Source organism: Mesoplodon bidens, assembly GCF_964165515.1.
Source record: "Mesoplodon bidens genome assembly, chromosome: 5".
In the NCBI taxonomy this organism is placed as follows: Eukaryota; Metazoa; Chordata; class Mammalia; order Artiodactyla; family Ziphiidae; genus Mesoplodon; species Mesoplodon bidens.
Window position 1 is genome coordinate 60,632,595 of NC_138161.1, and position 26,275 is coordinate 60,658,869.

At 38.3% G+C, this 26,275-nt stretch overlaps 1 protein-coding gene across 1 annotated transcript; it reads right to left on the minus strand.

Annotated features, from left to right (window-relative positions):
* Positions 1 to 1,186: 1,186 nt before the first annotated feature.
* NAA50 (N-alpha-acetyltransferase 50, NatE catalytic subunit) lies at positions 1,187 to 25,686 on the minus strand. Its single transcript, XM_081235630.1, has 5 exons — positions 25,356 to 25,686; positions 6,829 to 6,965; positions 6,297 to 6,416; positions 5,793 to 5,859; positions 1,187 to 4,203 (listed from the first exon to the last, which is right to left on the minus strand). The coding sequence occupies exons 1-5, from the start codon at positions 25,361 to 25,363 to the stop codon at positions 4,026 to 4,028; spliced, it is 510 nt and encodes a 169-aa protein (XP_081091756.1). The 5' UTR covers positions 25,364 to 25,686; the 3' UTR covers positions 1,187 to 4,025.
* Between the last annotated feature and the right edge of the window lie 589 nt (positions 25,687 to 26,275).

Here is a 26,275-nt window from a genome sequence, read left to right on the forward strand (position 1 = left end):
GACCACCAGGGAAGTCCCTTCTTTAACATTCTGAATAACGGTAAAGTGCAATGTTTTCTAACCCTCATTTAGGAAATTAAGCCCTTCAAAGAGTAAGATTAACAGAACCTTTCCAACTTCCCTGTGTTGGTTGTCAATAAAGTCTGACATTTCCTCCAAACATGACATGGTAGCCAGGTCCACTGATTCCCACCTCCTGGTATTAATATCCTTGTCTATTCCCCTCCCATACTACCAGGCTAGTACAATGGCTGGTCTGTGTGACCAATGCAATATGCAGAAGTAATAGGTATGTCACTCTGAAGGTAGGTCATACAGGAGTATGGCTTCTGCTTACTCTCTTGGATCACTCACTCTGGGGCAAGTCAGCTGCCAGCTGTCACTCAGGCAGCCCTGTAGAGACACCCACATAGTGAGGAACTGAATCCCTCCAACAACCAAGTGAGTCAGTCATCTCAGAAGTGGCTTCTCCAGCCCTGGCTGACAGTCCTTTAACCCGATGAGACCTTAAGCCAGAACCATGTAACTAAGCTGCCCTTGGATTCCTGACTCAGAAACTGGGTGATGATGCATGTTCATTGTTTTAAGCTGTTAAATTTGGGGATGATATGATTAAGACACATTGGGCAAAGATCACCCATTGTTTCTTGAATGGAATAAGCAAAATCCTAACACTTTTGATTAAGATATTGAGTTAATTTTGTTAAAGACAAAATTCTAAATTCATCTTTGTTTGGTACTCAGAAAAAACTTAAAAAGCAATTCCCAACTCACTCAACTAAACGCCTTCCTCACTGTTAACGGAAAGAAAAAAATCTTAATATATGTTCTCTCTAGTCAATGCACACTGCTAATTAGCTTACAGCCTAAAGTGTCAGGTGCTTTTAACAATTGCATTCAAAATATAGTAACAGTAAGACAGCTCTTCAGATCTTATTTTTTCTCTCATTGGGACTGAACTGCAGATACCAGGCAGTGTTTCTAGCAAGTTCCAAAAGGTCTGAATTAGGAGGCCTTGATTACACTTGGCCTATTTTAATTAGTTTTAAGTTAGGTCTTAAAGAAAAGTGAAAGTACATAAACCAGTATGGGCAACAGTAAACAATAACTACATATAGCTGCTGATCTCAGAATTCAACACAATGCATTTACATTTCTTTGACATTTACCAGACATCACAGATTACTACCAGAACATCATGTAAGTTTATTTCAGATGTAACAGCAATGTTAAAATCAACAAATTTAAATCTTAACTGCACCAAGTAAACTCAGCTATTTAAGTATTTTTAAAGTTATTCCCTCCAAAAAACTGAGGGAGCTTTTCTTTTCCACCCCGTATGTCATGGTTTCCCAATAATTCTATTTTTGGAGGACTTTCAATTGATGAGTAAGCCACTTTGGGGATATCTCAGAACTTCTTTCCCCAAATGAAAACTAATCTGGACAAATTATATATTGCATAGATTTCTCTGCAGATTCTTTTCTTTAGAACCTAAATGCAATTACCATACAATATAATGTTTATCTATTTGCCCTACAGAAAAAAACTATCTGCCCTGAAAAATATGATGGATATATCCTGTGATCTTCCAGTTAATAGAATTGTTTTACCTCAATAATAATTTTTATCAAAATAACCAACTGAACATGGGACATTATTTCAGTCTTTACTGACTCACAGGCACACGAACTAGTGCCCAGCTTCTACCTCTTCTACATCCTCCTCCTCCTCCATAAGTGGATGGAATTATTTCATGTAAGTTTGATGTAGGACAATTCACCCTTTACAAACACTTACAATTTAGGTTAAAGTCAGTGACTACTGTGGAAAAAGAAACACTAAAATGATAGGGAGCCTACACACTCAATTCAAAATTTAATATTTTTTCCTCCATAAATAATATGTACTTAATTGTCATGAGGCAGCTATTCGGTTTTCATTAACCACATTCAGGGATACATTCATAGGACTGATAAGATAGTCCAGGTGAAATGGTTATAGAAATAGAGGCAGTGTCATCTCACAAAACTCATTTATATATCAAAATCTATTCTGATATGCGAAGTTTACAAAAAGGCTGAATCTTCAAACTAATTATGCCTTCTGTAACTCAAGCACTCTTCTCTTGGCAAGAGCAAGCTGAAGCTTATCCATGAAGGTAAAGGTGCTTAATGCTAAACTTCTTCTAAGCTTAGATTTGGACTGCTTAAGAAACTGATACCCAAGAAACCAGCATGGTCTTTCTACATTTTTACTATCTTAAGATTATAACCCTATAAACTCATTTATCAACTATCTTCCTTTTCTATATTATTCTTGGCACTCAACTAAGACTGCTGAAGTCTATTGTACCTTGTATTTTTACATTCTCAAATAAGAACTTAAGATTATAAAATGTGCATAAACATTGTGTAAAATAATTGTGTCATTCAACATATTTGAAGAGATGAAAATTTTATGCCAGAATTTACATAAGAGGATAAATATTATGAATCAATCTTCCTTTTAAAGTCAAATGACAGAAAATTCAAGCTCTGTGCATTGTTTTAAAGTCTAATGAAAACATTTCTTGGGCCACCAGTATTGGCAATGTAGAAAATTTTAAATATTGAAGATGGGATTATGGAGGAAAACATGAAAATTTCAGATGTCTTCTATCTTACAAAAAGTTATCGACTCGTCAAAGCCACTCCCTATGTGCCAGGAAACGATCTGGCATAAACCAGTCCTGTCAGTAGAGGAGGTCACAGTGACATTTGCGTTATTAACACTTCTAGACTCCTACTTTTTCCAAGAATAGAAGCAATATGTTTAATAATTCCCCCACCCCCAAATCCTTAAACTCAGTATCACAGGCACAGAATGTAAGCAAATCTGGGATGTTCTCCAACAGATAAGCAATTAGCACAGCTATGTTATTCTCAAAAATACTGTCTAGATATTCCTTCCTCTAAAATCAAATGCTCAGTGGCCACACTTCTAACCGTCTGCATTAGCTGACATTAAATGCATTTATTGTGCCACAAGTCCATCTAAGCTTCCTTTTAGGTATTTTTTAATATGTCCAAGAGACAACACCTGCTTCAGTTTTATTTAGGGGCATTGACCTATAAGGACATCAACTCCATTTTTAAGGTCTGACTAACTATTGTGGATTTACTGAAGAAAAAGGACAGGAGAAAAAAAGCAAATCACAACAAACCTCTTTAGGTCAGTTAAAGGCCATTATCTCTAGCTGGGATATTAAAAAAAATTAATCTCACCAGCCCACACTCCTAAAGTTAATGCCACTTCTAACAATCAACAGCAGGAAAAATAAACCTGCTAACAACCAGCCCACCCATTAGCAAAAAGCAGTTTAACTCAAATGCTGAGACCAAAGTATAATACTACCTACTCAGACTGTCCCAACCACCATCAGCCACCAGCGAGGAAGGAAGAAATAACTGCTTAACAGAACAAAATAAACTTAGTATTTCTTACAAGGATAACAATGGTCCAACTCCTGAGATAATACTCAGAAGGACAAAAGGTGGAGTGAAGGCAATGTATAGGGATTAGTATCCCACAAAATCTTGAAAACCCCAAAGTACCACAAACACACTAAACTTGTCTATGAGTCAGAGAACAAGATATTGCTGCTGCTGCTTCTTGTCCTTTGAAATATACAATATTTTGTAGGCTCTGCCCTTCAATGTGAAAGCAGGACATTAAAAAAAAAAATGAAATTGACACTCAAGTTTTTGGGACCATATATCTTAACTGTGAAACTAAACAGATCTATACCTTCTCCTTCCTACAATCAAACCACCTCACAAAAATAAGAAAACTAAAACAATCCAAACATGATTAATAAGTCCTTAAAAGTTTAAAACTTTTAGAGGAAAGGGAAGGAAGTTTTGAAAGGAGGAAACACAAGAACAAGGAAGGGGGAAAGGTTTAAAAGAAAAGGGGGGGGGAATCAATGGGCCTCTCTTTTATTTGGCGACAAGCAAGTGCAAGAAAGTTCATCTGTAATTTGTTCAGTTGTCTGTCTTTTGCACATCTGCGTTCTGGCCAGAAGGGACTTTGAGGTTTTTCTGCAGCACATGAGCATCAGCGGGCTCTATCCTCTTATAGTAGTTCTTCTTTGTCTCAATAATCTCAAAGCCAAACTTTCTGTAGAAGTCAATTGCAGACTCATTGCTGATCTGGACATGCCTGAGATACAAGAGGGTATTGGGAAAAAAAAAATTAAGATTCCATCAGCTTTTATGTGTCCTCCACAGATAGCTGTTGGTTGGAGCTGGAATACTGCAGACATTTGTTAGACTCTCTTTACAATTACTAGTTATCAACAAAGATTAGGTATTCATTTCAGAGAAACTTTTGATGACAAATTTATACTTCTAAACTAACTCTTTTTTTTTGCGGTACGCGGGCCTCTCGCTGTTGTGGTCTCTCCCATTGCGGAGCACAGGCTCCAGACGCACAGGCTCAGCGGCCATGGCTCACGGGCCCAGCCGCTCCGTGGCATGTGGGATCTTCCCGGACCGGGGCACGAACCCGTGTCCCCTGCATCGGCAGGCGGACTCTCAACCACTGCGCCACCAGGGAAGCCCTCTAACCTAACTCTTAATCTAACATTTGGAAGACAGCTAGCTGAGATTAGGAGATGCAGGAACAGCGTTTATTCTTAAAATCAACAAAGGTTAAAGTATCATAACATTTTTTATTTCAAGAGGAGAAAAGGTTCCTGTAATTAAAAGTGCATAAGTAACTACAGGGATGATTCAAAGACCATAGTAACACATTAAAAAATAAACGAACAAAACCTAGGGTCTCAAATGCCTGAATATATCTTTCTGACTGATAAAAAGCATGTTAGCTTTTGAAAATAATTTGTGCTTTCTCAATTACTCCTCAAAACAGCATTATATAATTTAATCTCTCCCAATGCCAAAGTGAAAATGAGAATAATCTCAATATCTGTATTATAAATAATCCACATAGGGAACTATATTCAATCTCCTGGGATAAACTATAATGGAAAAGAATATTTAAAAAGAACGTATGGGGGCTTCCCTGGTGGCGCAGTGGTAGAGAGTCCACCTGCTGATGCAGGGGACACGGGTTCGTGCCCCAGTCCAGGAGGATCCCGCATGCCGCGGGGCGGCTGGGCCCGTGAGCCATGGCCGCTGAGCCTGCGCGTCTGGAGCCTGTGCTCTGCAACGGGAGAGGCCACAACCGTGAGAGGCCTGCGTACCGCAAAAAAAAAAAAAAAAGAATGTATGTATGTGTATAAGTCACTTTGCTGTACAGCAGATTGGCACAGCATTGTAAATCAACTATACTTCAATGAAAAAAAAAAGAAAAAGAATCCATAGTTGCCACCTTAGCTTTACTCTTAAGATTCAAGTATAAATCAGCTAGGTACTCTCTGATTTTGATGATTATATTCTACTACTAATGAGCATGTCACTGAGAGCCTTGAACAAAACTCAGAGTGCAAACAGATGGCATGATAAAAGTAATATTAATGGTATTTAATTTCTTAAATTCTGAAGATTTGAGTTTTAATCTTGGTTTCACATATGTGACTTTGGAGCTCCCACCCCAATGTAATAAAGCAAAACAAGAATGTTTTATCACAGGCTCCTCATCTATTATTAAAACAAACTTCATAACTACCACTTCCATGGTATTTCCCAAAGACAATAAGTGACCAGATTTTAAATTTTCTAGTAAAGATTTCTATTGCCAATTTATTAAATTCTTTAGATAAGATCATTAAATATGACTTTACTTACAGATAGATGTTGTCAAAAGTGCCATCTTTTTCACAGATGTTTAAGACATGATTTAACATTTTAGTTCCTATTAACAAGACAAACAACAAATAAGTAATCTCATAAAAATCAATCTTTAAACTAAACATCTTACTGAGTCCTAACAGAATTTGAGGTAAACACCAGACATCCTGATTTTCCACAATTTTTTTCTCTCTACACTACCTACTGTGTTTAAAACTGCTAGCAGACAAGCAATCTTTATATACAGCCCTTCCAGGAAGAAGGAAAACAGAAAAAGCAAAAGGGGTATCAGTAACAAATCTATTTATATATAGGGCTTTCAACTGAATTATGTTCAATTGACATATAAAATAGTTCTTTTCCACCTTACTTTATATAATTCAGTAACCCTTTCCCAGTATTCCTAGAAGAAATATTGCCTTAGTGGGGTCAGGAACAGTACCAATGTATTTATGCTTCTTTAAAGAAAAAAACAAAACCAAAAACCACAAATAATTTTACCTATTCCTAGCCTTCGGTATGGTGCCAGACATCCTAGTGTCATGATGTAAAGTCTCTTCTGATTCTGTGAATGATCCACCCTACAGCATACTGCCCCTACTGCAATATCATTGAAATAGGCTGCCACGGAAAATATAAAGATACAAAGTTTAGCAGACAGAATAACACATTTTACTGAATCTTTCCCTCCCCTTGTACAACGACTAAATTGTTATTAGCATTAATTAAATTTTATCAGGTACTCTGAGTATCAATAGCCTCAAAAATATCCTATACCTTAAGAATTTAAGACCCCTCTTAAATATGTGAAAACACAGACACAGCCTAAATAAGAAAAGATATTTAGCATTTCCTTTTGAAATTCAAGTATTTTATTTTATCTTGATTTTTCTCAGAACCTGGATCACCCCCATTTCCTCACTTGTAAAACAAGGAGATTAAATCAGTTAACTCTTTTTTTGCCCTGATATTAAAAACTAGAGGTCAAGAACATGAATAAACAAATGAAGGGAAGAAGAAAACCATATCATACCAAGTTTTGCTAGCTCGCCAACCTCCAGCACATCTTTATAGAACTTGTCATTGTAGCTGACTGGAAAGATCACCTGGTTTAATCTCTTCAACTGCTTAATATTGTGTGGTGTCACATCTCCCAGCTCGATCCGGCTACTGGAACAAACCAAAATGTACTCAATAAAATATAATTAGCTTCATTTGTTAAGATGGACATATTAAAAGGGTACCAAGTCTTTTTTACATGACTGATAAATCCAACCCTTTCACAGTAACCTTACACTCCTATGAAGATCACCATTTATAAGCAGATTTTGCCAGTCATTCCATCCAGGTTCCAACTGCTAGCTTTCATACAATTGTATACATTTAGAGACAAATACAGTAAACAATAATAATAATAATCTACATATAAATGTTGAAATTTTCAGAAAAATTTAAAGACATCTATTACTGATCAAAAAGACTGATGATACCTAATTGGCAAAGGGGTGGCAAGTAAGATATTTATACTCTGCTGGCAGGGATGTAAATAGATACAATATCTCTGGAAGACAATCTACAACTATGTACTAAAAAGCCTAAAAAGTACACCTCCTTTGTCAAAGTATCCCCACTCTAGGAATTTATTCTAAGAAAATAATCAAAATATGCAAGAATCACGTGTATTCTGGTCACTGGACACAGGAACCACATACACCAGAGTCACAGAGGGTGGCGACCAAATCGAGATTCCTGGACGCCCCACCCCCACCCCCTTCAGAAGCAGTCTCTGGAAATGGAACATGGGAATCTACATTTCAGAAACAAAACAAAACCAACCAAGCAAACAAAACAAACCCCAGCTTGAAAACTACTTATCAAGAACACAACAGTAGCATTGCTGAGTAACCATACTTAACCAAAACAATCGGTTCCACCGGAAAAGGGATAACCACTAAAAAGTTTCACTCATGGTAATGAAGTTGATTTGCCTACAGAGCTGTCAACAAATTTTTAAGCACTCAAATCAATCTCACCACCACATGCTAAAGGTTGATCAAAAGTGACAAGACAAACCTGAAAAACAGCATCTACACAATTTTTCTTCCTATTATCACCAGCACTATCATTTGTAGAGTTGCTTATATACACTATTTGCCTTCTTAAAAACCTTAACACACCTGAAACTAACACAACATTGTTAATCAACTAAACTCCAATATAAAATAAAAAGTTTAAAAAAATTAAAAAAAAAATCTCTTAACAGTGGGTCATAAAAACATTTAAAGAAAACAATGTCATCCGCCTGCCACTGCAGGGGACACAGGTTCAATCCCTGGTCCGGGAAGATCCCACCAGGCGCCCCAACTATTGAGCCCACGCACCACAGCTACTGAAGCCCGCGTACCTAGAACCTGTGCTCCGCAACAAGAGAAGCCAGCACAATAAGAAGCCCGCACATTGCAACGAACAGAAGTCCCCGCTAGCCGCAACTAGAGAAAACCTGGGCGCAGCAACAAAGACCCAACGCAGCCAAAATATAAATTAAAAAAATAGTATCTTATAAAAAAATTGTCAAATCAAACTAAAAATGAGTTCAAAAATAAAACAATCTGATGCCAACCAAGCAGCTAGAAAATGACATATGTCCTACCACTAGGTGCTAGTTCCACATCACAACTGCATTAGTCAATAGCAGGAAAATACAAACAATGCACCCTAATTAACCATTTACATCATATGCACAGAGGTTTTGAAAGCTCTCTGTTACAGAAATGACTAAACAAGAAAGCTAATCATCACTTTTATAATGGTTAAAAAAAAAAGGAAAAGAAAAAAATCTGAGTGTCCACCATTAGGGGACTGGTTAATTAAATAAAGCATGATACATTTATATTAGAAAGACATTGATATATTGTTTCCTGGGGATATATATATGTATCTCCAACTTTTGTTAACATACAGAAAAATGTTTAAAAGCACATTCAAACAATGTGTGGTTTGTGGATAATTTTTATAACAATATTCTCTGAAATGTTAATAAGATAATCAGAAACCTCCAGAATGTATTACAGTTCTTAAAGAACAAAAAAACCTGATTACAGACCATTATATTCATTTGGAACTTTAGCCTTCCTGCCTCAATTATTTCATTTGTATGCTACTGTTTTTCATTATTCATTACTGTGACCGACCACCCTTGTGTATATCTTGCATGTTTTCTTAAAATGTAAGCACACTGAGTTTCTTAGCAGCCACACAAAATTTTAAGATGCAGGCATCTTAGTAAAAAATAGATTTGTTATATTCTCTTTCAATTTCTAGCCACATGAGTAAATATGAAGTAAATATGGCCTTCTTCCCAAGTATTTGACTAAAATGAATTCCCTTCATGACTCATGTCTCTTTTTTTAAAAAAATTATTTATTTAATTTGTATTTATCTTTGGCTGCATTGGCTCTTGGTTGCTGCGCGTGGGCTTTCTCTAGTTGCCACGAGCGGGGGCTACTCTTTGTTGCTGTGCACAGGCTTCGCAGTGTGCAGCTTTCTCACTGCGGTGGCTTCTCTTGTTGAGGTGCACAGGCTCAAGGCGCGAGAGCTTCTATAATGGTGGCACGTGGGCTCAGTAGTTGCGGTGCATGGGCTTAGTTACTCCATGGCATGTGGGATCTTCCTGGACCAGGGATCAAACCCGTGTCCCCTGCATCAGCAGACGGATTCTTAACCACTGCGCCACCAGGGAAGTACTGAGTCATGTCTTCTTTACTAGGTTACATCTCATTCACAGAAAAACTTCCCTTTTCATTAAAGCACACCCTGGCTTTCTCTTCTTTAAGGCTGAGGTAAATGACATTTCACCTTAAAATACAGGGATCACATCTTACCTGCACAGTCTCTTCTTCTTTTTTTGTAAAAAGGATTCCTCCCACTTAATCAATACATCCATCACCTACCTTTTTTTTTTTTTTTGGTAAGAACATTTAAGTTCTACTCTCTTAGCAAATTTAAATTATACGATACGGTGTTATCAAATATGTTATACTTTAGATTCTCCAAACTTATTCACCTTATCGCTGAAAGTTTGTACCCTTTAACCAACCTTTCCCTATCTTCCCCACCTGGAAACCACTTTTCTACTCTCTGTTTCTATGAGCTTAACTTTTTTTTTTTTTTTTTTTTTTAAGATTCCACATACAAGTAATACTATGCAGTATTTGTCTTTCTCTATCTGGCTTACTTCACTCAGCCTAATGCTACTCTTTAGTATTGTACCACAGATTGGGTGCTGTAATTTATTTTAAATATAAGATAGCTTATTATATTGATTATATTTAGAACACACCATTTAAAAATTAATCCAGGGGAATTCCCTGGCGGTCCAGTGGTTAGGACTCCTCGCTTCCACTGTAGGGGGCACGGGATTGATCCCTGGTTGGGGAGCTAAGATCCCACATGCCACATGGAAAAAAAAAAAATTACTCCACTGCACTTAAAAGCCAGTCTCTGTATTTTAATAGTGATTGAAAAATTACATTATGAAATCTAATAGTAAACAACAATAAAGAAAAACTTCAGAATTTAGGAAGTTAAGCTTCTAGATAATAAGTGAAATAACTTGAGTTTTTAAGAGTTTAAGAATAATTTCTAGGTAATTACCATGCTTCAAGTATATGTATAAGTTTTAAAAGGATAATAACCAGGTATTTCATGACTTCATACAGAAGGAAAAGGTGGTCATGGTGCAGTGTGGTAGACTGAAACTAATAAAAGGTAACTACTAAAAAAAATTCCATTAGGGTGGGCAGATCAAGACTAAATACAGAATATAATATTGAATCATTAGGGAATAAGCAGCTTAATCTTTCCATGCCTAATTTTAAAAAAGTGTCTTGATTAAAAACAAAACAAAAACAAACCCAACACCACAGAAACGAGTTAGACATATACAGTCTTCCAATATTCTTCTATGCACATATATACTGACAAGTTTTAAAACTGAATTAGAATACTGTGAGTATGGTTCGGTAGCTGTTTAAGAAAGAAATTAATCAAGTTTGATTTTTTAAATTGAAGTACAGTTGATTTACAATATTGTGCCAATCTCTGCTGTACAGCAAAGTGACTCCGCTTTATACATATATATGCATTCTTTGTTTAATATTCTTTTCCATTATGGTTTATCCCAGGAGACTGCATATAGTTCCCTGTGCTATACAGTAGGACCTTGCTGTTTATAATCAATTTTTATTATTACCAGACTGTCAGCATATGCTAGAAACAGAATTTTAAAATGTCTATTAAATATAACTTTGTCAGCAAAATTCACCTTCAGATACAGTTTAACTCTCCTGAACATGATATGTCTGATTGAAATGGAACACTTCTGTAATCCTGATCACTTAGCTCCAAATTATTCTAAGATGTGGATATTCTAAATATATCAGAGTAATATCATCAACTTGTAAATATAATTCAGTAAAGAACGTGTAGTACCAAAGGCATAAACATAGAGTTATGTAGAAATATCAAGTAAATTAGAACATCATTTGACTGTAAACAACCAAAAAGCTTTTAGAAGTTAAAAGAACTTGATTAGAAAATTAAATAATATTTTAAGAATTCCATCGTGAATCTAAAATTTTCTATAGTTCTTATGAACATAATAGTTGCCTATTCAAAGCACAAATCAGTTCTATTTCAATAAATATTTCAACACCTATGTGCTAACACCTGGAATGCAAAGGAGTTTACATTCATGATTTCCCAAACCACAGGCAGTTTGCTATGGTAAAACAAAGTATGCTTTGTGTAAATGTGGAAGCCGGGGTTGGAGAGGAGGGCCTTGCACATCAAGATGGTACTTCATTGTCTTCTCTACATTCTCTAGGTGACCTCAATCTATATATAATCTTATGGATTTAATGCTGCCAACTCCCAAATTTCTGTCTCTAGCCTAGAAATCACTCCTAAATGCCAAAGCATCTCTAGTAGACAGCTCAAATTAAACATATCCAAAACTAGCTATCTGATTTTCCCCACAAAATGTGCTTCACCTGTAGCTTTCCCTATCTCAGTTGGTGGCCTTTCCATTCTTGGCTGCAAGTGTACTCTCACCTCCTTTAGGTGTGTTCAAACGATATGTCAGGAAGTCTTACTCTAACACACCCTTTTTTTCCCTTATAATATTCTTGATAGGTTTTCTTATCAATAAGGTTTGTTGGCCTCAAAGAAAGTTTGGAAGTGTTTCTTCTTGCTCTTCAGTTCTGTCAATGCTTGCTTCTGTATTTTCAAGTTATGTTATTAACAGCATAAATATTGGGGACTGTTATGAGTTGATGAATTGATCCTTTTATCATTTTGAAATGTCCCTCTTTGCTGTAATATTCCTTGCCTTAAAATCTACTTTATCAATATAGACACACTGTTTTCTTCTAATCAATGTTGCATGGTGTATCTTCTACCACCCTTTACTTTGAACTTCTGTGACCTTATATTTAAAGTGTCTTTTTATAAACAGCAAATGCATAAGAGTCTTGTTCCTTTAATTTGGTAATCAGAGTATTTAGTCTGTTCAGATTTAATATAATCATTGTCATAGTGTATTCAAGTCCACCAGCTTGCAGTTTTCTAATTTGTATCAACTATTAGTTGCTCCTTTATTTTCCAGCCGTTTTGGGGGGTCAATTTACTTTCTTAGGGAAAAAAAATTTTCCTTAGCTAAAACAAAACAAAAAAAACTTAAAAGTTCACATAAACTTTTTTTAATTCTTTTTCTTTTTTTTTTTTTTTGGCTGCATGGCTTGTGGGATCTTAGTTCCCTACCCAGGGATCGAACCCAGACCCACAGCAGCGAAAGCACCAAGTCCTAACCACTGGACCGCCAAGGAATTCCCTATATAAAACTAACTTCAGGCATATAGTTCTGAGTTTTGACAAATACGTATAGTCACCTAACGACCACAATTATCAAGAAACACAATGGTTCTATCACCCCAAAAGTCTCCCACATGACCCTTTGTAGTTCAGCTCTACCACCACTCCCAGGGAACCATTAATGTTTTCTGTTTCCCATAGTTTTGCCTTTTCAAGAATACCACATAAATGGAATCACACAATACATTCCCATTTTCTTGGCTTCTTTCATTCAGCACAATGCCTTTGAGATTCACCACACTACTGTATCAACTTCATTCCTTGCTATTGCTGAGTAGTACTCCATTGTATGGATGTACCATGGTTTATACTTTTGTTGAAGGGCATTTGGGTGTTTCCAGTTTTTGGAGATTATGAATAAAGCTGCCACAAACAATTTCTGTACAGGTTCTTGTGTGAACATAAGTTTTTCTTTCCCTTGAATAAATACGTAGGAGAGGGGATACTGGATCATTAGTTAAGTGTACAAGAGTTTCAGGTGTTCTGCATCCAAACCAGTGTTTGGCACTATCAACTTTTAAAATTTATGCCATTCTAATAGATGTGTACTGACATTGCACTGCAGTTCTAATTTACATATCCCTAAATAATGGTGAACATCTTTTCATGTACTTCTTTGCTACCCATATTATCTTTGTTGGTAAAGGTGCTGTTGAAATCTTTTGCTCTTAAAAAAATCCTGGGTTCCAATTATTGAGATTTAAGTTACTATGAATACATGTCCTTTGCGAGTTATGTATGTTGCAGAGGATTTCTCCCAGTCTGTGGCTTTTTTCATTTTCTCAACAGTGTTTTTCATACAGCAGAAGTTATACATTTTGATGAATTTCTTTTGTGGATCATGCTTTTCAGGGTAATATCTAACAAATCTTTGCCTAACCCAAGACCACTAACATTTAGATTTTTGCTTTCTTCTAGAAGTTTTATTACATTTAGGTGTATGAGCCTATCCCCTTACATCCCTCTCATTTATTTTTATCTTAAACAGCCCTCTTGAGGTATTATTTACATACTATAAAATTCACCTATTTTAAGTGTACAACTCAATGGTTTTAAACTATTTATAGGGTTGTGAAATCATCACCTCAATTCAGCTTTAGAGTACTCACATCACACCCCCAAAATCCCTTGTGCACAGCTGAGATAAATCCCCTTACCTACTCCAAGCCAGCCACTAAATCTACCTTCTTTCTAAAGACTTGCCATTTCTGAACATTTCATACAATAAATGTGATCTTTTGGACTAGACTTCCTTCACACAGCATAATGTTTTTGAGGTTCATCCATATTGCAATTTGTGTCATAGTGGAACAGTACTCCACTGTATGAATATACCACATTTTGTTTATCCATTTACCACTTGATGGGCATTTTAACTGTATTTACTTCCTGGTTATTATAAACAATGCTGCTATGATTACTGCATACAAGTATGTGTGCAGACATAGGCTTTAGTTTTTTTCTGGTAGATACCTAGAAGTGGGACTGCTTGGTCGTATGGCAAATATGTTTCACTTTCATCCCACCCTCCTCTCCCCTGCCCCGTGTCCACATGTCTGTCCTCTATGTCTACGTCTCTATTCCTGCCCTGCAAATAGGTTCATCTGCACCATTTTTCTAGATTCCACGTATATGTGTTAATATATGATATTTTTCTTTTTCTGGCTTACTTCACTCTGTATGACAGACTCTAGGTCCATCCACATCTCTAGAAATGACCCCATTTCATTCCTTTTTTATGGCTGAGTAATATTCCATTGTATATATGTGCCACATCTTCTTTTCCATTCATCTGTCATTGGACATTTAAGTTGTTTCCATGTCCTGGCTATTATAAATAGTGCTGCAATGAACACTGGGGTACATGTTTTACTTTTTAAAGAAACTGCCTGTGGTAGGCAGAATAATGGCCCCCAGAGGCTGTCCATGTTCTAATCTCAGGAACCTTTAATATGTTATTTTACATGAAAAGAGGACTTTGCAGATGTAAGACCCTGAGATGGGAAAATTAACCAGGATTATCTGGGTGGGCCCCCTGTAATCACACAGGTCCTTACGAGTCAGAGAAGTTGTGATTAAGAGCACAGACACGAGAGACTTAAAGATGCTATGCTGCTGGCTTTGAAGATGAAGGCTCATGAACCAAGGAATGCAAGTGGTCTTAGAAGCTGAAAAGGCAAGGAAACATATTATCATCTTGAGCCTCTAGAAGAAACACAGTCCTGTTGTATCAGTTTCCCGGAGCTGCCTTAACAAATTACCACAAACTCAGTGGCTTAAAACAACAGAAATGTATTCTCTCGAAGTACTGGAGGCTGGAAGTCCAAAATCAGAATGTCGGCAGGGCCATGCCCTCTAGGCTCTGGAGCAGAATATTTCCTTGCCTTTGCCAGCTTCTGGTGGCCTCAGGTGTTTCTTGGCTTGTGGCAGCATAACTCTAATGTCTGCCTCTATCTTCACATGGTCTTCTGTGTGTATGTATGCTCTCTTCTTTTATAAGGACATTAGTCATTTAGGGTCCACCCCAATTGAGTATGACCTCATCTTAATTACATTTGCAAAGACCCTATTTCTAAATAAGGTCACATGCTAAAATTTCAGGTAGACAGGAGCCACTATACCTACCATCATCTTGATTTTAACAGAGTGAAACCCCTTTCAGACTTTCGGTCTCAAGAACAAAGATGATACATTTGTGTTGTTTAAGCCACTAAATTTGTAGTTTGTTACAGTAGTAGGGGAAAACTAACATGTTGCTCAACTGTTTCCCTAAGTGGCCAGACCATTTACATTTCCATTAGCTATGTTTTAAGGTTCCAGTTTCTCCACATCCTCACCAATACTTTTTACTGCCTTTCTGTTTATAGCTATTCTAGTGGTGTGAAGTGATAATCTCATTTCAGAAGTAAAAGAGTAGGAGCCCATAAAGATGTCTGAGAAACAATGTTCAAGAGAGTAGGGATAAATCTGGAGAAGCAGTGTCGTAAAATCCAAGATTGGGTTCCAAACCTGGCTATACACCAGAATCATTCTGCCGGTTACAAATTCAAATTCCCACATCCTACCTTGGAATCTTTACTTCTGTAACAAAGCTTGTTCTTTTAACCATACAAATTAAACACCCACTTTAATCAAGAAACTTCCTACTGCATGTGTGTAAATTTCTAAATCCAAGGAGCCTGGTAAGGGAAACAGAGACTAAAGACAGGCACAGGGAAGTGGAATAGACCACTGCAAAAAAAATACACTATATGGGGCTTCCCTGGTGGCGCAGTGGTTGAGAGTCCGCCTGCCGATGCAGGGGACACGGGTTCGTGCCCCGGTCTGGGAGGATCCCACATGCCGCGGAGCGGCTGGGCCCGTGAGCCATGGCTGCTGAGCCTGCGCGTCCGGAGCCTGTGCTCTGCAGGGGGAGAGGCCACAACAGTGAGAGGCCCGCCTACCGCAAAAAAAAAAAAAAAAAAAAAAAAAAAAACACTATATGATCAGAGTGGGTTTCCATAAAATGTTAATCATTTCCCCATAAAATGTCAATCATTTCCCTTATGCAAGCAGTACAGTATGTTACACTATAGCTTTAATGTATGTGACATAACTGTTATTGAGGAACTGTGACTCAAACTCAAATCAGCCTAACTCTGAAAGCTGGGTTTTTAAAATCACTACACTGACTGCTTACTTCAGGTAAGATTTCAATATAATTTAACAATATAGACTATTTTTAATTTATTGGTTCAAGACCTCTGTTCTGTAGATAAGCCCCAAATTCCTGGCCTAAAAGTCAAATCAGCCATGTGGCCACATCTACTTGACTCAACAATTTTTTGTTTTTCCAAATTAACTTGGTTGCTAATACTTAAATCAGAAGATTTTACATAAAGCCTACGTTTCTTGTTTTACTCATTTACCTTATCTGCTTGGTCCAGGTCCTAGGTTCCTGTTGGCACTAGAGTTCACAACGCTAACTAAAAAACTGAAGACAGTAGTTATTAAAGTAACTAAATTATTCTCTTGGCTCAAGTAAATTCACGTGACATGTTATTTTTTCTTGTTTTTCAAATCCATAACAAACTCTAACGCATCTTCATACCAAAGTTTTGAGACTAAGATCTAAGAGGGGGGGACAGACTCATACAGCACAAGCATCCACAGAAATGTGAACCAAGTCCTTAGATCTGGAAAACACATCTACTTGCCTCCTACTTTTAGAGAGTAGCACAAGATTAGCCTGTTACTCAGTCAAATCTCAGATAATCTTTGCACTTAGAATATGGTAGTAGGAAACCTTTACCCTTGGCTTAAAAAACAAGTGGTATGATAAAATGGGAAAACTATTTAGTACAGCAACATCAGATAATAAGCATTCAAATGTTTCTGGCTTTTAAGGGTAATGTCAATTATGGCCATAATTACAAAAACAAAATTTAGTGGCAATATTCTGAAAGGCCACAAGATGGAGATACGACTACACAAAAATGGGTCTTTCTTGTGCAAAGTCTGACTGCTAAAGTTACATAGAAAAAAGAGGAAATGATGTACAGAGAAAGCTTAAAGCCTTTATACTTTAGATGGGTATTTAAGTGCACCCTGGCACAAAATTTTAACTGTCTGGTCACTTCTTATGAAGAGTGTTTGATCTGGAAGGGACCTTAGAACCACTGGCTCTCTTCCCCTTCATTTTGCAGATAGAACTGAAGCCCAGAGACAGATGTGCCTGTAGTATACAGTCAATTATCAATAAAGCCAGAATCAGGCTTATGTCTACGAATTCCATTATACTGCAAGATTAGCCACACCATATGACTTCCCTCAAAGGAGTCATCTTTACTTCTCAAGGTTAAGAGAGAGAGAAATACCCAACATTTATCTAAGGTGTACTGATAAAGGACTTTTGTATAAAATTTAAGTCTTTTAGCAAGGATCAAAGTATGCCCATGGTCCTTTGATTAAAAATTTCAAGGGGCTTAAGCGAGATAATTTTTTCTTAGCTAGCAGCAATCTGGTTCTAAACTCTTGCCTTCAAGTAAATTACATGAAAGAGTGATTCCTCTAAAGTATAAATTCTTTCAACCTAAAAGTAAGTCCATTCAGCATTTATCAAAGCACAGCTTAAATACTAACTGCTCATGAGGCCTTAACCTGTCATCCTGCTGAGATTTCCACCTCATTTAAACTATATTAGTTGTACTCTTCCAAGGCACAGAACTTCTGCACTGCTATAAGCGTCTGTTTTCGAACCTTACCTCTTCTACTGAACTACAAGACTTAGGGCAGAACCTCAACTATTTCAAGGATTGCTAAATTACTTTTAGTAAATCTAAGAATCTCTAGGACCTTAGTAAAACGGATGAGCTCTCTTTCATCTCATCTAGATTTTAGAGCAGTTTCTCAATCTTGGTACTACTGATATTTAGGGCTTGATAATTTTTTTGTGAGGGGTTTCCCAGAGCACCTTGGGATGTTTTAGCAGCATTGCTAGCCTTACCCACTAGATGTCAGTAACCATCCCACCCCACTGTGACAACTAAAAATGTCTCCAGACATTATCAGATGTCCGGAGTGGGGTGGGAGGTGTACCGCTGGTTCAGAGTCACTGTTCTAGAGGTTTAGTAGTATCAAAAAAGCAGTGGTGGGTGAATCAGTCCTCCAAGTTGTGTGACTGCAAGTATCAGGTGTGTAAAAATCTCAGTAATTATTTGGTTGGGTACTAGAAATGCTAAACACACACAGGGACACAATATACTCAAGGTTATAACCTAAAAAAGAATAAAATCATCCTTTGAAAAATTTTTCCATCGTTACATGTTCAATTAGGAGAGCCCCTTCCCAGCTACGGCTCTTCCCCTACTACTACCTAAACACTGATGTTTTTACTTACAAATCTCTGAATTCAAGCACATATTTCCAACGGCTTACTGGCTATCTCTACAGGAATCACAAATTCAACACATCAAAAACTGAACTCATCGTTCTCCATAGGAAATCTGTTCTCTACCTTTACGAACAGCTCCATCATTCATCCAATACAGACACTGAGCTTTAGATGTACTCTAACATCCCATTTTAATCCCTGGTAATTCTGCCTCCCAACTAACTTTATAACCTGTTCCTATACCCTTTCTCTGAGCAGCATGGTTCAGGCCATCATTTCAACCCCTCATTTCAACACATATTTTAATAGCCTAATAAAGGGGAATAAGACTAGAGCCAAGGAGACAAAGCCATCACAATGCAGTCAGAATAATCCTTCTAAAACACAAATCTGACCACTTTACTTCTCTTCATAAAATCTTTCAAAAAAGTTGTGCATAATCTACCAAATAAAATTCAAGTAGCCCTTCATCACCTAGCTGTGGCCACTGGCCTAGCCTTCTCCCCAACAACCCCCCATTGTTTTTTGCCCATATAAAACTACTCAAAAACCCCACCACCCAACAAGCTTTCTTCCCTTCTTGGCCCACCTCTATATTTGTTTTATACCATATTTATAGATACATTAGTAGACTATGAATACTATCTTAGAGCTACTGTGAGGATTAAATGAGACTATTGCCTGGCATATTGCCTTAACAGTGCCTCCTCCGTAAAAGGTAATAGTGGCATGGGGAAAGGATGGGAGAGCAGGTCCCAAAAAGCAAACACAAGAGCAAAATGAAGAGTGCAGCTTAAAAGAGAACAATTCAAATATGATTCCAAAGTTTTGTTTCTTGGTATCATAGAAAGCTAGAGCTGACAGAGACCAGGAATGGCAAACATGCAACACACGTGCCATTAATAATCAATGACATCACTTGTTTTCCCCACAGTCTAAGAACTCATCAAAGCTATCAACAGACTAAATATAATACTGATAAGATACTATCAACAGATTAGAACTGGCACAAGAACTCAAACCTTTGGCCTTTCCTATTCAGGTTCAAGCTGTTCTCTTTAAAGACAAAGAAATGAGGGAATTCCTGGTGGTCCAGTGGTTAGGACTCAGTGATTTCACTGCCGGGGCCTGGGTTCAATCCCTGGTTGGGGAACTAAAGATCCCACAAGCTGCAAAAGAGACAAAGAAATGAGGGCCCAGAAGCCAAGAAACTTATTAGTCAGTGTCCCTACTACTGCTAACTATTATTGGTGGCACACTGAACTATAAAATGTGGTTGCTTTTTGTCCAAATGCCTTTTGCATTATAGTAAGCCTCCTTTTTGAAGATAAATTATGCTACAACTAACAAACTCTACATTCTGGGGGTTGGGGGGCATCCAAATATTTCCTTAAATATATCTTAGTTTTCTGGAAGGAGAAATAAGAAATATTTAAAATGCATACAAATGGCCAGTAAAAGTGGGAAATGTCCAACTCCACACCAAGTAATCAACAAGAAAGGAAGAAAGAAAGGCCATTTATCACCTAATCAGCAAAGTAAAATTAGAATTAAGGGTATATGTGTATATGTCCTCAAAACCAACTTGTCAAGAAACTATTAGTTATTTCTATCATTTTAGAAATGCTCAATGTATGCCACTCATCGCAGACAAAGGTAATTTACACCACCCATCACTGAAATGGCAGCCACAATGTCTTCCTCCATTTTCCTTTAAGTTTCTGCAAGTGCTCCTCCCTTTCTCCACCAGCCCTTGAAGAAGAGAAGAGCACTCTCATACACTGCTGGCAGTATAAATTGTTACTATCTTTCTGGAGGTCAGTTGGCAACAAATATCGGAGCTTTAAAAATGGCAGTACTTTCTGATCCAAAAAATTCTCCTCTAGTGAATTATCCAAAAGAAATAATTAAGGATGTGTGTCCAGTAGTTATACAAGCAAGCATTCTACTCTACCGAAGACTGAGAGGAGAAGTCTGAACTTGGGAAACAAGGTTTTCCCTTAAGAACAGCTTCAGCAATGACAGAGGTAGAATACAGGTTGTACTAGCTCAGGCAAGGCAAATACATACTTCCAATTACCCCTTCATTTACCCAGAGGATATGACTGGATTATAATATCTTAATTGAAAACCAGGAGTGGTTACCACAGAGGTATAAACAGCCACACACGATGTGTTGTGCCACATTTGAAACATTTACCATCCAGGAACTAGATCCTAAGGGAAGAGATCATATTTTAGACAATTTTGTTTTTTTCAGGGTCTAGCACAGCACAGTCCAACAGAAATATAATTCGAGTCACATACGTAATTTAAAAATTTCTAGGTCCAGGGTTCAAATCCCTGTTAAAAAAACACTTTTTTCCCCTAATATCTACACTAACAAGCCAAAAAGAAACAGCTGAAATCATTGCAACATGTAATCAAAATAAAATTAATGACCTTTTAAAAAAATCTTTTTTTCATACTAAGTCTTTAAATCCAGTGCACATTACACTTACGGCACGTCTCAATTCAGATGGTAATTTTCCTTGGAAATGTTTTATCTGTACTTATATTTCATAAAATTTACAGTGGATTCACATACCCAAGTTGTTCGAAACATAAGAATTGTCCAACAACTGACATTTTAATTCAGCTCCTCAGTAACACAAGACACATTTCAACTGCTCCACAGCCAACCATAGCTAGTCACTACTGTACTAGACAAGACAGGACTAACGTTCTGCTAATAAGTCAGGCACTGAATGAATGTAAACAGCAGATGATGGAAGAGAACAGCTCAAGAGAAAGGAGTGTTCTGTGATAGCACAATTATACACTTTTGTAGTTATTAAACTATAGTCATACAATTCTCATTTCTATGATGCAAAGGATGTTTCTATTGATTAGTACTGGTATTCTAACGGTTTCTGTAGGCTGCACTTTTAAAAAAAGAAAAAAGGACAGCCATTTAAATAATTGAGAAGGTGTATCTTTCCAGATGGCACAAAGCTGGAAGCCATAGCTAATACCTAGAAGAGAAAATCAGGAGTCAAAAGAATTTCTACAGACCAAAAGAGAGGATTTAGCAAAGTGAAATTTAATATAGATATTAGTTTGGTCTGGCAAAAGCACTGGCTTTGAAAGATAATGCTTTATGAGTGCCTTTTAAAAATCTTTTCCAACCCACAGTTCTTGATTATTGTGCATTTTGTTCAGAACTTTACCAACAGCTGTCCACAATTTGGGGAAGAAATCACAACACTGATGGCAACACAGTGTTACTCACCAATGCACACATCTGTACTGGTAGCAGATATACTTTTTAAATTATACAGTTGATTATATTTACAGATAGATGCAAACACCTGATCTTATGATTTATGGTGTTATTGTACCTGCTCATCTGCATACTGAAATAGATATCTTACTGCAGTTTACTTTCCTTTTATTCTCCTTTATATTAGTTAGGATATTGATTTTTTAAAATTATGGTACAGACAGGTTATATTTTATATGAATTCATCTGAACAAAGCAAGGGAACGTTACAAAGTATTTGTTAAAATCCAGTAACTTAATCAACATCCCACAAATCACTGGCTTCACAGAAGCAAGGAGTATGAATTGCAGTTTTACAAAAGTTCCCGAATTCTATATACTTCAGCCTTACTGGTTTTCTTTTTTTGTTTTTGTTTTTCCCTGCAATAAAACCTTAAAAAGAAAAACTTTTATTGACGTGTAAGATACACTCGGTAAAGAGCACAAATCTTGTTACAGCTCAATGACTTTATACATATGTATACACCTCTGCAACCAATACCCAAGGTAAAGATACAGAATGTCTCTAGCACCTCAGTAAAGTTATCTGTGCCCTTTCCCAGTCCATAAACTGTCAGAGGTAACAATTATTTTCTGAGTTCTTCAACATAGACTCATTTCTACTTGCAGAATCTTATATTTTAACACTTCAATTAGGAAACTACACTGTTCTATATACTATATTATTGCTGTCATCTTTACTTTGTTCACATCTAGTTAAAGACATCTTTATTAGAATTTACACCTCTTTGCTACAATTGAAGGGCAAATGGATTCAGTTTTACTTTCTATTATATCGACTAATTACACTGCCGTCTCATTTCAGTCACGGCTGTGTATAGCATACCTTCTTGCTTGAATATCGCCCTCCCTAGAGGGGAACAGATAAAAATAATCAGCTTACCATCCACAAATTCAACCTATAATGTCCCTGGTTCATAAAAGCAAGCAACCTCAGTACAAGGGAAGTAACACCTCATAATATACTTCAAATTTCTAAGCCATGCATATAAATGCACGCAGTAATTAACAACTGGAAGTTTATCTACTATGGAGGAAAGGCAAATACATGCCAATACCACGGAATGTCCTACTGCTACTAATAAAAAACTAAGTAAAAATATGAAGAAAAAGCCAGGTAAAATAGTTAAGTTTTAAAAGTTTCAAAATGATAGACAGTATAGGCAACGATGTAAAATATTGAAACAGTAGACTGATTCAGAGTGAGGAGTTCTGCATGTTTTCAATTTTAGATATTTGTATTCAACTTACAGTTCAATTAGCTCAATATACAATAAAACACTTAGCAAATAAAATTTCGTACAAAAACCACATAATCAGGACCACTGTTTCATTTTCACAGGCCTTCATAAACCAAGAGTCAGGACTATAACACTGACTACATTGTACACGGTGATACAAATCTTTGAACTCAAGAACCTTAAAATCTTTTAAATAATATCCACTGTCTTCATTTGTTCAGTGCCTTAAGGGCAAGACTAACAAATGAAAAAAATTTTACAGTCCCATCTTACCTGGGAGTTAGTTCACCTTAGAAGTTCCTCTGAAATCATCTTAAAAGTTTACCATTAAGAACATGATCTTAAGCTCCCAATAGTAAGTAAGAGGTGATAGGAACTAGACTTAAGGACTCTACATTTTAGGCATAGTTGCTGGCATAAGGTACAGGTTCAATAACTATAATTTCCTCTAAATTTGACCAGTTACTCATTTCTGGAGATTGGCCTCCATCAGTTTGTTACATATAAAATAACCATTTTAAATAAAAAGATAATTGCCTCATGAGTAGGTTAACTGAAGGTAGATTACTTCTATTGCCAAGTTAGTATCAGGAAGCACATTACATCCTAGGCAGACTGAGCTAGACCAAAACATTTTGGATCTAAACATCCAGAATAATTCCTTGGAGGCACTCCTTTATAAATCCATGCACAATCTCAAAACCAAGAACTCTTCAGCCTCATTTTTATTACTTTAACAAAGACAAATAAGCACTGAGTGCCAATGAGAACACAAAAACAAGTAAGAGACAGCATCCATACTCAAGGAAAAAAGAGATAAATCTCGCCAAGTTATATTGGATCATATACAAAACAGCCAAACTTCCTAGATCATGATTCAAGTGCAGCACATACTTCAAATACCCCTCAATTAGTATCCTGATTGGAACTCTTTAGAACTTGATGTGAATTAATGCAGGTACTGTGAAAATTTCTTCATGATTTCTAAACTTGATACAAAACACGCAATTCGACATTACAGTGGATTCTCAATATTTAAAGCAAAATCAGAGTAAAGAATCACGCTACAGACCTTCAAATTAAACTTTCTTGGACCTCTTCTGCGACCTCAAACACATATACACACCGAAGTAATATAGACCCTTGTTTTAGGCAGTATGAGATTACTTCGAACAATGACTTCTACATCTTCAAAAGGGCTGCTAAACAGTCTGAAAGGCTTCGCTAACTCAAAACAGTTACAATTCTTTAATTGACTTGCTATCGTAGAAAACACTCAGCACCTCAGAAAGCTTTTAACACTGATTAAGATTCCATTTCGTTCTTTAAGGAGGGTAAAGGCAAGCTTCAAAACGGCTCACTCCGTCAATATGTTAAAACACCGTGTTAGGTAATTAATACTTCAACAGTATGCAATTTAATAGTAAGATGACATCTTATCCAAATGGAAATAGTCGAACCAAAATAATCCCTAACTTTGTCCAAGAGGGAACCTGTGAAAGAATATTCACTTTGCCAAACCCCTGAAGAAAGCTTCACTAGGAACCCAGACCCCCTCGCGGAACAAGGGCAACAGTGAACGGCTGGGGCAACAGTGAACGGCTGGAGCAATAGCTCCACCTACTGATCAGCAATACTTCCTTAAACATTTTGGCACCCCAAGTCTTCAGTGCTCACGCTCTCTCCCCCTCCTCCACTCGCTCTGACCCAACCCAAATCCAGTTGAGTCACTAGCTCTTAATACTCCTTTCCGTGCTCTTTATTCCAATTCCTGCTCCCTCCAGAAGGTTCTGCACCGTTTCCAAGTGTGAATAAGCCCGAAAGGTGTCAAAGACCACAGTTCTCAGTGTCGAGCCGGTATCTGAAGAGGACAACCAGACCGCTTCACCCGGAGGGGTGGGCCGGGGGTGGCTCCGCCGTCCGCTCCCGGGCAGGAGGCCCCAGGCGCCTCACGACAGCTTTTCCCCGCCGCCCCACTCAGCAGCTGGTGTGCACTAAACCCGCACTCGTCCTCCAGGCCCAAACCCTAGGTTCCCCGGGTCTCGCCCGCCAACAGCCGGAGCCGAGCCTCCGCCCCCTCCATGAGCAGAGAAGCCCAGAAACCTCCCTCCGCCGGGTCTTCGCCCGGAGTCTCTCTCTTCCTTCGCAGCCCCTCTCCCCCTCCGGTCGGGCCCTGCCCGGCTGCCCTTCCTCACCCTTTCATCTTCCCCGCCTGCTGAGGCCGTTGTTACCACCGATATCAACGCCGTTGTCGTCGCCGCCCTGAGCTCTCCGCGCCCTCAGCTTGGGCCACTCCACCCCGCAAGCCGGCCTCCTCGCTTACGGCAGGGAGGTGAGGGGGTGACGGAGGCCGCGAGAGTCGAGCGCGGCCCTGCGTCTCCAGAGGGGGCGGGGGTGCCTCCCGCCGCCGCGCTGGTGCCGCCGCTTCTCCACACGTGCACACGGGGCACTCGCCTCCCGCCCTCCGCCACCGCAGCCGCCAGCCAGACCCGCCGCCGCGCTGTGACCTTTCACCCCGCCCCCTCTGCGCGCCGGCGCGTCGGCAGCCCGGCGCGCAGCCGCACTGCAGGCCTCCGAGTACCCTTCCCCCTCCACTTGAGGACTTCCATCTTTCTACTGGGCTCTGCCTTCTGGCGTCATCTTCCTCCTCCCATATCTTACGACGCAATTTGTGGGGCTTGCCGGGTAGGCCTTGGTGGTAAAAGCCAGATTTTTCCACCCCTCCCTCACGTCTCCCACTTCAACAAGATCAGTCTTCCCCGGCCCTGGTCCTCCCAGCTGGTAGTCTCCAGTATGACCTTCAAACGCTCCTGTCTCCTAATAAGATTTTATAAAGCTGGTTCCTCTAAATGTAAAGAAGCCTGTGGGAGACTTAAGTAAATTAGTGCTTTTAAGACAAATAGGTGTAATTAACAATTGGCCGGATAACTTGGCTTCCGTCCAGCACGTTTCGGTTTCGATATCACGTGATGGCCCCAAACCCGTAAGCCTGGGATTTTTGCCGGCGGGCCCCAGGGGGGCGGAACTCCATCTCCATTTCCGGCCCCTAGACCACGGCGTGAACGTCACTTCCTTAGCAATGCACTTTAGCCCGTTCCACCCACGCCTTCTACGT